Here is a 16340-nt window from a genome sequence, read left to right as displayed (position 1 = left end):
CCAGATTTCACTAAATGTTTGTAATGGAAATTTGGTTTGAAGTCTAAAATATAGAGACTAGTGAGTGGGAAACGCATGTTGATGGACTCACAATGTACGAGAAACTGAGCTCTGTCTCTGACAGCGGCCGTTTGGCGCGGCGGCGGTGGGCGGGGCTCTGGCTCGGCCCAGCTGGTTGAGCTCGCCCACGCTGGGCCGAGCCAACCGCTTCCTGAGCACGGCCGCCGTCAGCCTCATGACCCCCAGACGACCCCTGACGCAGCCGGAGAAGGTGAAGGTCCGCACCCTGGCCGTGGAGCAGAGGACGGAGGAGGACAGTGAGTCACTGAGCGAGGGGAAGATGGCGTCACTTTAACGTCACAGGGGCGTGTTCTACGCTGATGACGTCACTTTAACGTCTTCAGGGGCGTGTTCTACCCTGATGATGTCACTTTAACGTCTTCAGGGGCGTGTTCTACCCTGATGACGTCACTTTAACGTCATAGGGGGCGTGTTCTACCCTGATGACATCACTTTAACGTCATAGGGGGCGTGTTCTACCCTGATGACGTCACTTTAACGTCATAGGGGGCGTGTTCTACCCTGATGACGTCACTTTAACGTCATAGGGGCGTGTTCTACCCTGATGACGTCACTTTAACGTCATAGGGGCGTGTTCTACCCTGATGACGTCACTTTAACGTCATAGGGGCGTGTTCTACCCTGATGACGTCACTTTAACGTCTTCAGGGGCGTGTTCTACCCTGATGACGTCACTTTAACGTCATAGGGGCGTGTTCTACCCTGATGACGTCACTTTAACGTCATAGGGGCGTGTTCTACGCTGATGACGTCACTTTAACGTCATAGGGGCGTGTTCTACCCTGATGACGTCACTTTAACGTCATAGGGGCGTGTTCTACGCTGATGACGTCACTTTAACGTCATAGGGGCGTGTTCTACCCTGATGACGTCACTTTAACGTCATACGGGCGTGTTCTACCCTGATGACGTCACTTTAACGTCTTCAGGGGCGTGTTCTACCCTGATGACGTCACTTTAACGTCTTCAGGGGCGTGTTCTACCCTGATGACGTCACTTTAACGTCATAGGGGCGTGTTCTACCCTGATGACATCACTTTAACGTCATAGGGGCGTGTTCTACCCTGATGACGTCACTTTAACGTCATAGGGGCGTGTTCTACCCTGATGACGTCACTTTAACGTCATAGGGGCGTGTTCTACCCTGATGACGTCACTTTAACGTCATAGGGGGCGTGTTCTACCCTGATGACGTCACTTTAACGTCATAGGGGCGTGTTCTACCCTGATGACGTCACTTTAACGTCATAGGGGCGTGTTCTACCCTGATGACGTCACTTTAACGTCATAGGGGGCGTGTTCTACCCTGATGACGTTAAAGTGATGTCATCATGGGCGTGTTCTACACTGATGACATCACTTTTACGTCTTCAGGAGGCCACAGAGGAACCTGGCTATTATTAACTAGTGTAGAAAGCCTTATTAAAGTCAGTGTGATTCCTATTTATTTATTATTGACCCGAGCAGCTGGGTACAAAAACAAATCCCCCTTTTCTCTCTCTCTTCACCCTGTAGTCGAGGGAAGCCATGGTAACGACGGCCTGTTGTTGGGGCGACCGCTGGAGGAGCCCGACCAGCCAATCGCGGACAAATCCCTGCTGGAGATCGTCGACGGCATCGTGATGATGTACAACTTGAGCGTCCACCAGCAGCTCGGAAAGGTGAGGCTCTGTTTTAGAGTAGAGTTTAATTTACATCTCAAACTATGAGAAACAGCCTTTAATACCTTTTATATAGTTATATATATATATATATATATATATATATATATATATATATATATATATATATATATATATATATATATATATATTTATATATGTATATATATATATTTATATATATATTTATATATTTATATATTTATATATATTTCTTTTATTTAATTTATATATTGTTTAATATATAATGATATATATATATATATATATATATATATATATATATATATAAATAAATGTATTGTATATAAAAAATATTAAAACATATTATATATATATATACATATATATTTTCTTTTTTAAATGTATAATTTTTTATATATAATGATTTATTTATATTCATTGAAATATATATATATATCTTATTTAATTTATATATTGTTTAATATATAATGATATATATATATATATTCATTTATTTATTTATATATATAAATAAATGTATTGTATATAAAAAATATTAAAAAATATTATATATATATATACATATATATTTTCTTTTTTAAATGTATAATTTTTTATATATAATGATTTATTTATATACATTGAAATATATATATATATATATATATATATATATATATATATATATATATATATATATATATATATATATACGTATTGTTGATGTAAAACCAGTCCAAAATGGGCTGTCATCAACTAATTAAAATACGGCTTGATAACACAGAATGACAACAACAGTTCATGTGGTGCTTTTAATGTTGAAAAAGCAACAAGGCATCCCCAGGTAACCAGCCACTGATCCTCTAGACATTCTCAAGTCCACAGAAAAGAGAATAAAATGATTGTATTTTAGTTCTTGGTGAGAGTTGCTCGTCCCCGGCCTCGCTTGCCACGTGTCCTCGGGAAAGTCACTTGAACCCAGAATTGCTCCAAATTGCCATAAACGTTTCTTTAGAGTCCTGATGGTGCAGGTGGCTCCGCACCAGAAAACCACCTCCATCAAACCCTCCGTCCACTTGGAACCAGTTTCTAACTCCTTCAGTCCCTCGGACACGAACACACCGGTGACCCCGGTGACCCCGGTGACTGGCCTTTTACGGTCTTCAGTTTCTTTTTCAAAATGAATCTCTCTGGTTCTCCTGAACCGATGACGACGCCTCTCCTTCTCCCCGCTGTCTGTGATTGGTTCATCTCTTTTTAAACCGCTCGGCTTGAGTCGGAGATTGTTCCGACCTCTTCACCTCTTTGTTATTGTCACGTCCCTTTTCTAATTTAAAAAATACAACCCACCAGATCTGAACGTAGCCACAGCCTTAGAGCTCTGTGTTGTGATATATGTGTTGTGTTGTGATATATATATATATATATATATATATATATATATATATATATATATATTAGTTCTATCGCTGCTTGGAAATGTGTTTTTCTTCACGAGATAGGTTTTTGGATTGGTCGTCATCTCACAGATTGTTGTGATAAGCAGTTGCTGCAATACATTGATCAATTTATGAGCCTCGTGCTCGGAGAAGAATGTTTTTACTTCAGAGGGAAGGTTTGATCTGTTTTGTTAAGTAGAGAAGTGTTGTGTGTTTGTGTGTCAACACAAGCTGCTGGACTCTGTGTTATCGACCTACATCCTCACTGGTTTCTGGTTGTGCAGCTGAAGTTGCTCCACTGGTTTCTAGTTGTGCAGCTGAAGTTGCTCCACTGGTTTCTAGTTGTGCAGCTGAAGTTGCTCCACTGGTTTCTAGTTGTGCAGCTGAAGTTGCTCCACTGGTTTCTAGTTGTGCAGCTGAAGTTGCTCCACTGGTTTCTAGTTGTGCAGCTGAAGTTGCTCCACTGGTTTCTAGTTGTGCAGCTGAAGTTGCTCCACTGGTTTCTAGTTGTGCAGCTGAAGTTGCTCCACTGGTTTCTAGTTGTGCAGCTGAAGTTGCTCCACTGGTTTCTGGTTGTGCGGCTGAAGTTGCTCCACTGGTTTCTAGTTGTACGGCTGAAGTTGCTCCACTGGTTTCTAGTTGTGCAGCTGACGTTGCTCCACTGGTTTCTAGTTGTACAGCTGAAGTTGCTCCACTGGTTGTACAGTTGAAGTTGCTCCACCGGTTTCTAGAGATTCTGGATATTTCTCCACTTTCTCTGGCCGCCTCACTTGGGTTGCAGCAATAATTGCTGTGTGTTGCCCACCGCGTGTTCTTCCTGCAGATGGTGGTGGTTTCAGACGACGTCCACGAATACGCCGTCGCTCTGAAGGACACCGAGGAGAAGATCGCACGATGCCCTGCACGAGTAAGAGTGTGTGTGTGTGTGTTTGTGTGTGTGTGTGTGTGTTTGTGTGTGTGTGTGTGTGTGTGTGTTCTTGTCCTCAGTCTGTGTCAAAACATTTCTAAATATTTAACGCCTGTGTGCCTCGCGGCTCGTTATGAAGTCCGTGATTTATTTTAGTTTCGGCGCTCCGGTCTCAGATAATTGGCTCCGGGCAACGCGCCGTCAGCCGGGTTGCTCGTCTCGTTGCCGTCTCACGGGACTCCAGTGTCACCGGCAAACTTAACCGCGGCTTCACCGCAGGACAAAGCTCCACCGTCATGCGCGTTTGAGTAATAAAGAGAGAGGGAGACTTTTAGGACGGTGCAAATCGGATTGCGATTAACTTTGGTTTGAAACGGCACTTTCTTCATACTGTAGAAAGGAGTCGTATTAATCACTGATGAACTGATAATAGTTGAGGCAGCCGGTAAACAAAAAGGAGAATTTAACAAACAACGGAGTCAGTCGATAATTTGAATGACGTCAAATCAATCCGTGTGGAGATGTAAGCTGAAACGCTCGTGAGATGAGACCTTTAAATATAATTATATATAATGTAAATAAATATTAAACTCATGATTTTCTTGGAAACGATGTGCATTCGTAACAAATGTTGCACAAAACCAAAAATGCGTTTTACAAAATGGTGACTTGAATTTAGAAGAAGAACAGTAGATAAATCTACAACACTTACCTGTGGTACCCGCAGAGAAAGAATGAATGAAAAAACCTTTTATTTTGAAAAATGACCGGACACATCCGTCTGTGTGTAACACACTTACGTGACACGTTAAAATGAAACTCAAAAGTCCGTTTCAACTCGGTGTTCTGGATTAAAATCCAGGCAGAATATCCTGATATCACCACAAAAGCTCTGAAAACCTGCTTCCATCTCAACATCCTGTGTTTGTGTGACATAGAGGTGACAGAGCAACAGGCTCAGGGCTCCACTGCCTGAGTTGTGTCTTCATGCTTTATAATGGTACGTCATTTATTACGTTGTATTTATCGCCCACACCGTGAAGGCCGGTGAAAATATTGTCTTAGACGACACCGGTCTGTGGCGCAAAATTGGTTGAGGACCGCTGCTCTAAACCACAGAGGATCGGCGGTTCAATCCCCCGGCTCCGCCAGTCCATGGCGATGTGTCCTCGAGAAAGACCCTTGACCCCGAAATTGCAAGTGAAAGTGTGTGAATGGATGTGAACGCCTAGTTTTGGGCAGTTGGCGCCTCGGTGGCAGTGTGAACGACGACGTGTCGCGCAAAAAGCACAAACGCCTTCTGTGACGTTTGATGTCCTCGGCCGTCCTCGGGCCTCGGGGACGGCGGACGACTCAGCCGGTGATGCGATGACGCTGTTTTCCTTCAGAGACCAGACATCCTGGACGAGCTCCAGAAAAGCCAGAAGGTGTTCGCGGAGAAGCTGAACCACCTCTGCAGGAGACTGGCCTGGATCAACGCCACCATCTACTCCAAGGTGATCAGACCGCCTTTATAGTTTATGATCTGTTATCGCAAACGCTCTCATCGGGCGATTACCTTTTTGTTGTTTCATTTTAAGTTTTTCTATCTTTTCACATATTTTCTGATCTTTTGTATTTGGCTCGTTTTTTCTTTTCTTGTTTTCACCACGACTGTCGCCGGTGCAGAGGCATTATGTTTTCTCAGGAAGACTATCTTAGGATGCCTGGAGGGAACTCTTTTTCAGTTTTGGCACCAACATCCACCTGCACTCAAAGATGAACTAATTACAATTTGGTGGTCTAAGGTCACTGTGACCTCACAAAACAAGCGTTTGGCCACTTGCAGGCGCCAACTTCCGGTTCTGACTTTTGAAGCCAATGCGGAAGTTTCTTATACCTGCATTCTCTCTCCTGACCACCAGGGGGCGACTCCTCTGGTTGTATAGAAGTATATGCTTCATGTGTTAAAGCTGCATTCTCTCTCCTGACCACCAGGGGGCGACTCCTCTGGTTGTATAGAAGTATATGCTTCATGTGTTAAAGCTGCATTCTCTCTCCTGACCACCAGGGGGCGACTCCTCTGGTTGTATAGAAGTATATGCTTCATGTGTTAAAGCTGCATTCTCTCTCCTGACCACCAGGGGGCGACTCCTCTGGTTGTATAGAAGTATATGCTTCATGTGTTAAAGCTGCATTCTCTCTCCTGACCACCAGGGGGCGACTCCTCTGGTTGTATAGAAGTCTATGCTTCATGTGTTAAAGCTGCATTCTCTCTCCTGACCACCAGGGGGGGCGACTCTTCTGGTTGTATAGAAGTCTATGCTTCATGTGTTAAAGCTGCATTCTCTCTACTGACCACCAGGGGGAGACTCCTCTGGTTGTATAGAAGTCTATATAAATGACTCTACTTCTCTTGATGTATTCCCTCAGTAAACATTGTAAACATGAGTTTTTGTCTCAATCTCTAGTTTCAAGTCTTCTTCAATACAGCATGATGTTCATTTAGTACATTATGGTCATTTAGAGTCAAACAGACCATAAAGCAGGGGATGAACTCTTGTCACTGCTTCACTTCTAGTTCTAGGTTGTTGTTGTTGTTGTTGTTGTTGTTGTTGTTGTGTGGGGCTCGGGGAGGCCAGCAGGAAGCTGATGTGGCATGAAGCCTCACGGTCTCCCTCTGTGTCCGTCCTCCAGGAGAAGATGCTGGACGTGTACTGGCTGCTGTGCGTCTGCATCCGGACCATCGAGCACGCCGACAACACCGGCTCTCTGTTCGCCTTCGCCCCGGAGTTCTACCTCAGCGTGGCCATGAACGCCTACAGCGCCCTGAAGAACTACTTCAGCCCCGCCAACAGCATGGAGGAGCTGCCAGGTAGAAACACACTCCTCCAGGGTTCTTATGGTCCTGGAGAACCCGGGATGGAGAACGATAGAAGTGATGAAAGCATTAATGTCGGGTTATTCACACGTTTTGTTTCTCCTCCCTCAGGCTACGAAGAAACTCTGACGCAACTCGCCGCCATCCTGGCCAAGCACTTTGCTGATCCACGTATAGTAGGAACAGGTAACACACACACACACACACACACACACACACACAAACAGCCAATGGGTCAAGTGTTGTTGAGAGGAACTTCTTTGTTGTTGAACAAAACCAACCGATCTTCTTCCTCTCGTCCTCAGACATCAAAGACTCTCTGATGCAGGCCCTGGCCAGCTACGTCTGTTACCCACAATCCCTCAGGGCAGTGGAGAGGATCCCAGAGGAACAGTGAGTGCTCATTGGTTTAAAACTGTTATCCCAGGAACTGACTCCGTTCCTGGGATCTTTCGTTTGTTTTCTCTTGGAACACTGAGGTCATTTTCAGTCGATTTTCTCGATTTGACATCATTTCTTAAATTCACCTTTTAAGGCACTTTCATACCAGATACATACCCATGTTTTACATCATACCTTGCAGAATAATCTCAGCTCTATTTATAATGAGGCTCCATTGTCATAAGGCAAAAGTGTAAAGAGAAAATATGACTCTAAAGCTGAAAAATGGAATCTTGATTTTTTGGAAATTCTTCATATTTCGTGTTCAGACATAACTTTACAGGTGGTGTATCGGTGGTAACTCGGTTTAGGTGATGGACATTGGTTTACCAAAGGCTTTAGGGAAACAAAAGCAGTGAAATAATAATAATAATGTAATATACTTTGCTCTGAGATCAGTAAATAAAATAAAAAAATGTGTTTTATTTTTAAGTTTTATTGTTTCTTCTGATTTTGTTGTTTTTATCTGATCTATTGTGACTCAACTATGTAATCAAAATAAAGTGTATTATTATTTATATAGTAAATCTGATAATGACCTAGTTTGAGTCCACAGGTTTCTCCAGACAGCATGTAGGATTGTTTTAGCCTCTGGCAGATTAAATATTTACCAGATTTGACGACTGAAAGGTTTAAAACGTTGGCGCTTGATTCCGTGATTGTTTGGTTTCAGACGCGTCGCCATGATGAGGAACCTGCTGGCTCCGTACGAGCAGAGACCCTGGGCCCAGACCAACTGGATCCTCGTCCGGCTGTGGAGGGTGAGAGCGCACCCACACACACACACACACACACACACACACACACACACACACACACACACACACACACACACACACACACACACACACACCCTCTGAAGCGTTCCTCTGTGCTCTTTCTGCATCGCTGCACACGGCGGCTTTCTCATCAATTAACGCGTTGAGCAGTCGCGTAGATCTGAACTCTTTATTTTATTCACAAAAAGAATCCCCTCGGTACGTAAACGGCACAAAAACTGAACACAGATCCTCCTGCGCCGCTTTATACGTCTAAAAATCAGGTTTTCACGTCGCAAAACAAGCAATTTCTTTTTTTTTTGCAGAATATAGAAAGGAGTTTATTTATCGCAGGAAATACATATCTAATGTTTTCTGTGTACCGTGCAGTCGAGTAAAGGGGAAGTACTTATACTTAGAAAGTACTCTACTCTAGTTACATTTTGAGATCATAGTACTTTATATTTTAAAGATTACTAGTCGAAAATATAATAACGTGATGAAGGATTATGTAGTATTCTGGATTAAACTACCTGGAAGTATATAAAGTTTTTAAAATGAGCTCCACTGTTGCCAGCTGCAACATCAACGTAATCAACATGTTAATGCATCAATAATAATAATAATACAATGTATATTATTCTGCACAATGAGTACTTTTACTTTTGGCGCATGTTTTTCCACCGTGACGTTACTGGTTGAAAACAAACTGGTTTGTAACCAGCTGCTGTCTGTCTGTTTCAGGGTTGTGGTTTTGGCTACAGATACACTCGTCTTCCTCACCTGCTGAAGACCAAACCTGAGGACGCCAACCTGCCCAGTCTGCAGAGTAAGTGGTGTCTCTCTCTCTCTCTCTCTCTCTCTCTCTGTCTCTCTCTCTTTACATCCCCTTCTCTCGGTTTAGTTTAGTTTTTCATGTTCCTGGTTCAGATCAGAATCCTCGTTCTCATTCACACATTTCCATAAATAAATTGAGGCCATGACTGCCTTCCTGCACCAGGTGTGTGTGTGTATATATCTATAATTTATATATATTTTTTACTACGCCTCTGTTTGATTTACGGCTTTAATTATCCGTGTGTGTGTGTGTGTGTGTGTGTGTCAGAGTGAAGGTTTATAAGTGTCTGGTGAAGGTAAAGGACAGCAGTGAGTGAGTGAAGCTGTCCTGCAGGTTTTCTGCAGATTGAAAGACATACGAGACGAACGGCAACATTTTATGTCAGGAAGAGGGAGGAGAGTCTTTGGTTGGTTTCCTTTCTGACCGCAGCAATAATAAACACGTCAATTTATTTTCTCGCTCATCTTTGACAAAGAAAATTGGATTTTGTCCATTAAGTTCATTCTAGTTCAGCACGCGGAGATCAGAGGTGATTCAGAAATTAAATGATTCCACAATTCAATGAGGAACAATTTGTTCTGTTGCACTCCAGAGATCTCAATTTCACATACAAAAATGCACGATTAAAGTAATTGGAAAGGCATCCAACATATCTTCATGTATTTAATCAGTTTTACGGAGGCAGAGTGGCAAACTAGTTCTTGGTTTTTGTTTGCATGAAACAAAGAGATGCACCCTGTAAATCGGTTCGCTTGAGAGACGCTGGTAGCTTGTCACCTTGTAGAGAGGGCCAGGCTAGCTTTCCCCCTTGTTTCCAGTCTTTATGCTAAGCTAAGCTAAGCCGCAACATCAGGTTCTCAGAGAGAAAGAGAAGAAGAGGATTTAACTGAACGTTGAACTCTTCTTCTTTAATCTGTGAAAAAGACAAAACCCAATGAGGTCTGGAGCGCCTCAAGGACCCATCCTGGATCCCTTTTTATTTATTGGCGTCTTGACATCTCATCTCTAAAGCTGCATTCTCTCTCCTGACCACCAGGGGGAGACTCCTCTGGTTGTATAGAAGTCTATGCTTCATGTGTTGAAGCTGCATTCTCTCTCCTGACCACCAGGGGGAGACTCCTCTTGTTGTATAGAAGTCTATATGCATGACTCTACTTCTCTCTTGATGTATTCCCTCAGTAAACATTGTAAACATGAGTGCTTCATGTGTTAAAGCTGCATTCTCTCTCCTGACCACCAGGGGGCGACTCCTCTGGTTGTATAGAAGTCTATGCTTCATGTGTTAAAGCTGCATTCTCTCCTGACCACCAGGGGGCGACTCCTCTGGTTGTATAGAAGTCTATGCTTCATGTGTTAAAGCTGCATTCTCTCTACTGACCACCAGGGGGCGACTCCTCTGGTTGTATAGAAGTCTATATAAATGACTCTACTTCTCTTGATGTATTCCCTCAGTAAACATTGTAAACATGAGTTTATGTCTCAATCTCTAGTTTCAAGTCTTCTTCAATACAGCATGATGTTCATTTAGTACATGATGGTCATTTAGAGTCAAACAGACCATAATGTTGTATTTATTTATTTGTGTTTCTTCGTCGCGCTCCTCCTGTCATCGTCCTCTTTGCTTCCCTCTTATGATGCTCTGCTCTCTCCTGCATGGTTAATTGACTTCCATCTGTGTGCCTCTCGCCTGCATGCCTTTCAGGGGATCTGTCCATTGCTAGTTTCCAAAGTAAGTTATTTATCCATCGCTCCTGTTTCTGATTCTGCTCTCCCTGCCTTCACCTCCTCTGCTGGCTTTTCTTTCTTTTTCTTTTCGTAAAAGCTCCCACCTTTTTGTTTCAGTCCCACTAAAAGATCCTCAGTCTGATTCAGTAGATCTAGATTGTAAATCTAATTTAGATTGTAGATAATATGTAACATCCCATTATCAACTGACAGTATCAATGTTTGGGTTTTATATATACACACACACACACACACACACACACACACACACACACACTCTATTGTGAATTTCAATGAGCATATGAAGCTCCATTGAAATTCACAATGTTGTGGAAAATGTATATTTCACCGAAACGCCTTCTTTCCTTCAAATGAGTGTATTTATTTATCTTTTGCATCCCAAATGAAAAACACTGCGTTATATTTTGTATTTACATCGTAAAAAGCTGCAAAAGATGTATCGTTCTGTAAAAACATCTCTCTTGCTACTCCTCTTACTTTAAATACAAGTCTAAATACAATATAAATATACTCCTTTAGAGTCCTGCATGTAAGTATTATAGCTTAAAAAATATTAACAATAAAAAATAAAATGCTCCTGAAATATTATTGCACTAATAATACTTCATATACAGTCAGTTTTAGATGTAAGCTCCTCAAACAGTAAAAGTACATGAATACAGTCCAGGCCTTCAGAGTCGTGTGTGATCGTGCCCTCTGCGCCGTCTGCAGGATCACTGACCGTCTTTCATGCCTCACATGAGCAGAGCCTTGAGGGATGAGCCAGCAGAGGGGAAAAGAGGGATTATTAGATTTAATGAACACTTGACTCCCACCGGAGAGCTGCCCCTCGTCTTCCTCCTCCTCGTCTTCCTCCCCATCCCCTGTTTTGCCCTTCCTCCTCCTCGTCTTCCTCCCCATCCCCTGTTTTGCCCTTCCTCCTCCTCGTCTTCCTCCCCATCCCCTGCTTTGCCCTTCCTCCTCCTCGTCTTCCTCCCCATCCTCTCTTTGCCCTTCCTCCTCCGTCCCCTTCTCTCCTGTCCCCGTTAATCCTGCCTTCCTCTCGGGGTCGACAGTGCACATAAATACACTTTTATGTCAGTGATGGATGAATAGATAGATGGATGAATAGATAGATGGATGAATAGATAGATGGATGAATAGATAGATGGATGAATAGATAGATGGATGAAGAGATAGATTGATAGATAGATAGATAGATAGATACTTTATTGATCCTGAAAGGGGACATTTGTTTTGCTACAGCAGCATTTATACATACAGGTAAGCAATACAATATAAAAAAAATTAAGAAAATGCACAATATCTATTTAAAAAAAATATATAATATAATAATACAAATATAAAAGAATAAGATTAAAAAGATTGCAATAATGTTGTAACAAGAAAATAGAATATACATTTTAATACAACATCATTCAGAAGACATTGTTAGTATTTAGAACAGGCTCATGATGTAATACGATAAGACATTCACAACAATGACATGGGGCTATTAATATATATATATATATATATATATATATATATATATATATATATATATATATATATATATATATATATATAGCATTATTATTTGACACTAGCTGAAAAATGCAAAGATATGAAAAGAACATACAGAATATAACAGGTTATGTACTTTTACTGTACTTTGTATTTGCTCATGTGTACTTTTGTGTTTTCTTTTAATCCCATGAAACTGCCAGAGGACCGCATGGCTCAATCTGACCTGTTTACACGGTTATTTAAACAATAATTAACGTGCTTTATCCCTTCTAAATGAGGATAAACAAGAAAATGCATCAATCTCTTGACACAATAAAAGACACGAGGACAGACGGAGGACGCGGCTTCTTTACACATGAACACAGGGGAAATTAAATGGAGAATTGATAGAAGATAAAAAATATGATTAAATAAAAATACATGGAATGTACAACATGAAACCCACTAAATAATGATATTAAAAGCAGTTCCTGTATTTGAAACATTATTTGTTAAGTGTCAACGCTACATTCTCTCTACTCACCACCAGGGGGCGACTCCTCTGGTTGTATAGAAGTATATGCTTCATGTGTTAAAGCTGCGTTCTCTACTGCTCACCACCAGGGGGCGACTCCTCTGGTTGTATAGAAATCTATGCTTCATGTGTTACAGCTGCATTCTCTCTCTTGACCACCAGGGGATGAATCCTCTGGTTGTATAGAAGTATATGCTTCATGTGTTAAAGCTGCGTTCTCTACTACTCACCACCAGGGGGCGACTCCTCTGGTTGTATAGAAGTCGACGCTTCATGTGTTAAACCTGCATACTCTCTCTTGACCACCAGGGAGTGACTCCTCTGGTTGTATAGAAGTATATGCTTCATGTGTTAAAGCTGCATTCTCTCTACTCACCACCAGGGGGCGACTCCTCTGGTTGTATAGAAGTATATCGAAAATATGGTAATTTACATTCACTGGTTGCAAAAATCCAAGATGGCGTCAAACTTGAGGCTTGAAAACACAGTCCACGATCCAGTGACCATGAGTGGATGTATAATAAATAATACATGAAAGACATGCATGTCGTGAGACTAGAACGAATGTGCTTGATGGTGCATAAATAATGACCTCTGACCTTTTGGGTTGTGCACTTCGAGCCTCACCTTCTCTCCTCCCTCTCTTCCACTCGGTTGGCTCACCTTCTCTTCCCCCCGTGTGATTGGTCCAGAGCCGTGTCCGTCGCTGCTGCTGCAGAGACACATGGCGGAGCTGCTGAGCGTGGACAAAGAGATGGCCGCCTCCTTCCTCAACAGCGTCCTGAACCAGCTCAACTGGGCCTTCTCCGAGTTCATCGGCATGATCCAGGAGGTATTTAACGTTCTGCACTGAGGCTTCACTCTTTCACTCAATCTGTGTCTACCACTGTCTGCGGTAAGAGTTTGATTGACAGCTGGTTCATCCAAGTATTTCTTAGAAAAGTGCCTTTCCTTTTGCCAAACGGTTTTCGGCCATAAAGATCAGGCGACACTAATATTATTAGTATTAACCTGTTCGACTAATTAGAGTAAAAAAATCTGTTTTTATCCAGTGAAATATTTAGCTTTTTTTTTTTTTTTATATATATTTAGTTTTATTTAGAAAAGAAAGTCAATTTAATACAAATCACTTAATTAAAAGTGAGGATTTTTTTTCGTCCAGGGTGATGACGTCATCAAATATAACGACAGCTTTGCATGGAAAAAACATTAAAACAAAAAAAGACGTTTCAAATCTCTTGATTTTTTTTTTTATCCCAAAATCTGTATCAGAATACTCTTGAGAAAAAAATTAAGAAAAAAATTGTCAGATATTCATCATGTAAATAGAGAGAGAAGTGAATTATCAACGTGATTAAACGTGATTTAAAGTTATCAAGTGGATTTTATTATTATTATTAGTAGTATTATGTATGAAGGAGCGGTGGTTTTATTTAGTATGACAGGAAGCAAACGCGTTGAAGGGTTTTTAAATGTCTTTTTAAGTGCCGGTCACCGATGGGTGAAAGGTGAAATCATTCTCCTCTCCTTCTCAGATCCAGCAGGCCGCAGAGCGTCCGGAGAGGAACTTTGTGGACACTCGTCAGCTGAAGGTGAGGAAGCGTCAGGAACTTCCAACGACACGCATCTACAAGTTTCAGCTCACTCACTTGCTGTTTTTACATTTAATATTAAGACTCACCTGTGGGCCGGCATTATCTCCCCTGGTCCAGGAAGGTCCAGTGTTTCCTAAGATGAAGCAGCTGAGAAAGCTGAGACAGAAATAACGTTTTTATTTTGTATTCCCTTACAACGTTCCCTTTGTCGTCTTCATGGAGTGAGAGGACTCATGAATAATATCAATATAAACATGGTGTTGTATTTTAGAACTCTTGAACTAACTCACCTGGCCCTCCGCCTCATGATGTCACCTTGTCCTCCAGGTGTGTGCGACCTGCTTCGACCTGTCCGTCAGCCTGCTGCGAGTGCTGGAGATGACCGTCACTCTGGTTCCAGAGATCTTCCTGGACTGGTCCCGTCCGTCTGCGGAGCTGCTCCTCAGGCGGCTCGCTCAGGTAAGTCACACCTGGACTCAGTTAAATCACACCTTGAGTTTAAACTTCTTTTTCTTTGAATTCTCTGAGACGTTTCTGTATTTCTGTTCCTCTGCAGTTGTTGAACCAGGTGCTGAACAGAGTGACGGCTGAGAAGAACCTGTTTGATCGCGTGGTCAACTTGCGACTGCCAGGTACACACACACACACACACACACACACACACACACACACACACACACACACACACACACACACTCTTTTGTGGTAATTCTTTATTTTCCAGGTTTGTATAATTGTTTTGTACGATAATGGAGACAAAGTTATTAGTTTAATTAGTTTTGTAGCATCTGCAGCTGTGGGACTTGTAAAATACAGAGTTTTCCCATTTTGCCATTAAAACCCCCATTTAAAAAAACACATAAAAGCAATGCAGAGATCAGATGGAGCTCTGAGTCAATGTTCCAGCTTAAAAATAGTTTTTCTCTTATTATTATAAGGAACCCCAGGTGTGTTGTTGGGAGGTTGTGGTTTACGAGATCACAGCACCCCGAACTAAAGCTAACTAGCAGCAACGTTACGAAGCGCAGAGATCCAGAGGAAAGGAGTCGAACTGTAGCAACTTAACCCTTCGACCACACACTGCTGTCACAGAGTAGGAAAACCCAACGCTATCGCTAAATGAGCTCATTTTCTATAACCAGTGCAGCATGAAAGCATGGTGGCATTAGCACGCTAAGTGGTGAACAGCTTTCTAGGAAGCTAGCTTGCTAACGCCACGCTGTAATGCTACAATGGTGACAGAAAGTGAGGCGGACAGCAGGCCGGTGGTCAAGCGGCAGCGCGTCTCATTCCCTGCAGCTCCGGAGAAGGACTAGCTAACTAGCTGACTAGCTAACTCCCTGACTAGCTAACTCCCTGACTAGCTAACTAGCTGACTAGCTAGCGATCTGACTAGCTAACTACCTGACTAGCTAACTACCTGACTATCTGACTAGCTAACTATCTGACTAGCTAACTATCTGACTAGCTAACTATGTGACTATCTGACTAGCTAACTATATGATTAGCTAACTAGCTGACTATCTGACAAGCTAACTATCTAACAAGCTAACTAACTGACTAGCTAACTATTTGACAAGCTAACTAGCCAACTAGCCAACTAGCCAGCCATCCGTCTTGGTAGCTTCGTCTGCTCTCTTTACACCCTCTGATGTCGTTCCCACAACAACTAACAAAAACATTTTTTTACGTAGTCAAAAAACACAGAAAACATTTAATATCCGTTCTACTCCGATTATATTTCCACGTACCGCCCCATGTGCAGTATTTCTTCTGAGTCCTTAACAGCGACTCGGTTTCCAATCTGACCTGGACCTCTTTGCTGCATGTCGGCCCCTTTCCTGTGTATCTTTCGTCTCCGCCGCCGTAATAAAATCCAACAGAAGCCTCGTCTCACTAAAGCGTGAACGCGTGTGTTGCAGGTCTGGAGAGTGTGGACCACTACCCCATCCTGGTGGCGGTTACAGGCATCCTGGTGCGAATCCTGGTGGACGGAGACAGACAGGGGTAGGTACACCGTCTCCTAT

The 16340-nt window shown here is 42.3% G+C and overlaps 1 protein-coding gene across 1 annotated transcript in view; it reads left to right on the top strand.

The window, feature by feature from the left end:
* rnf123 (ring finger protein 123) overlaps nt 1-16340 on the top strand; it is a 95046-nt gene that overhangs the window by 21154 nt on the left and 57552 nt on the right. The window contains exons 22-36 of the mRNA XM_079218995.1: nt 125-317; nt 1597-1742; nt 3969-4052; nt 5441-5548; nt 6729-6906; nt 7024-7098; nt 7218-7305; nt 8027-8114; nt 8856-8940; nt 10652-10678; nt 13411-13550; nt 14254-14310; nt 14641-14772; nt 14870-14945; nt 16236-16320. Coding sequence (XP_079075121.1) covers nt 125-317; nt 1597-1742; nt 3969-4052; nt 5441-5548; nt 6729-6906; nt 7024-7098; nt 7218-7305; nt 8027-8114; nt 8856-8940; nt 10652-10678; nt 13411-13550; nt 14254-14310; nt 14641-14772; nt 14870-14945; nt 16236-16320 — 1562 coding nt within the window. The remainder of the gene's footprint in view (nt 1-124; nt 318-1596; nt 1743-3968; nt 4053-5440; nt 5549-6728; nt 6907-7023; nt 7099-7217; nt 7306-8026; nt 8115-8855; nt 8941-10651; nt 10679-13410; nt 13551-14253; nt 14311-14640; nt 14773-14869; nt 14946-16235; nt 16321-16340) is intronic.

The sequence above is a fragment of the Taurulus bubalis genome (assembly GCF_910589615.1).
Source record: "Taurulus bubalis genome assembly, chromosome: 5".
In the NCBI taxonomy this organism is placed as follows: Eukaryota; Metazoa; Chordata; class Actinopteri; order Perciformes; family Cottidae; genus Taurulus; species Taurulus bubalis.
This window is presented reverse-complemented; position numbering and strand designations above follow the sequence as displayed.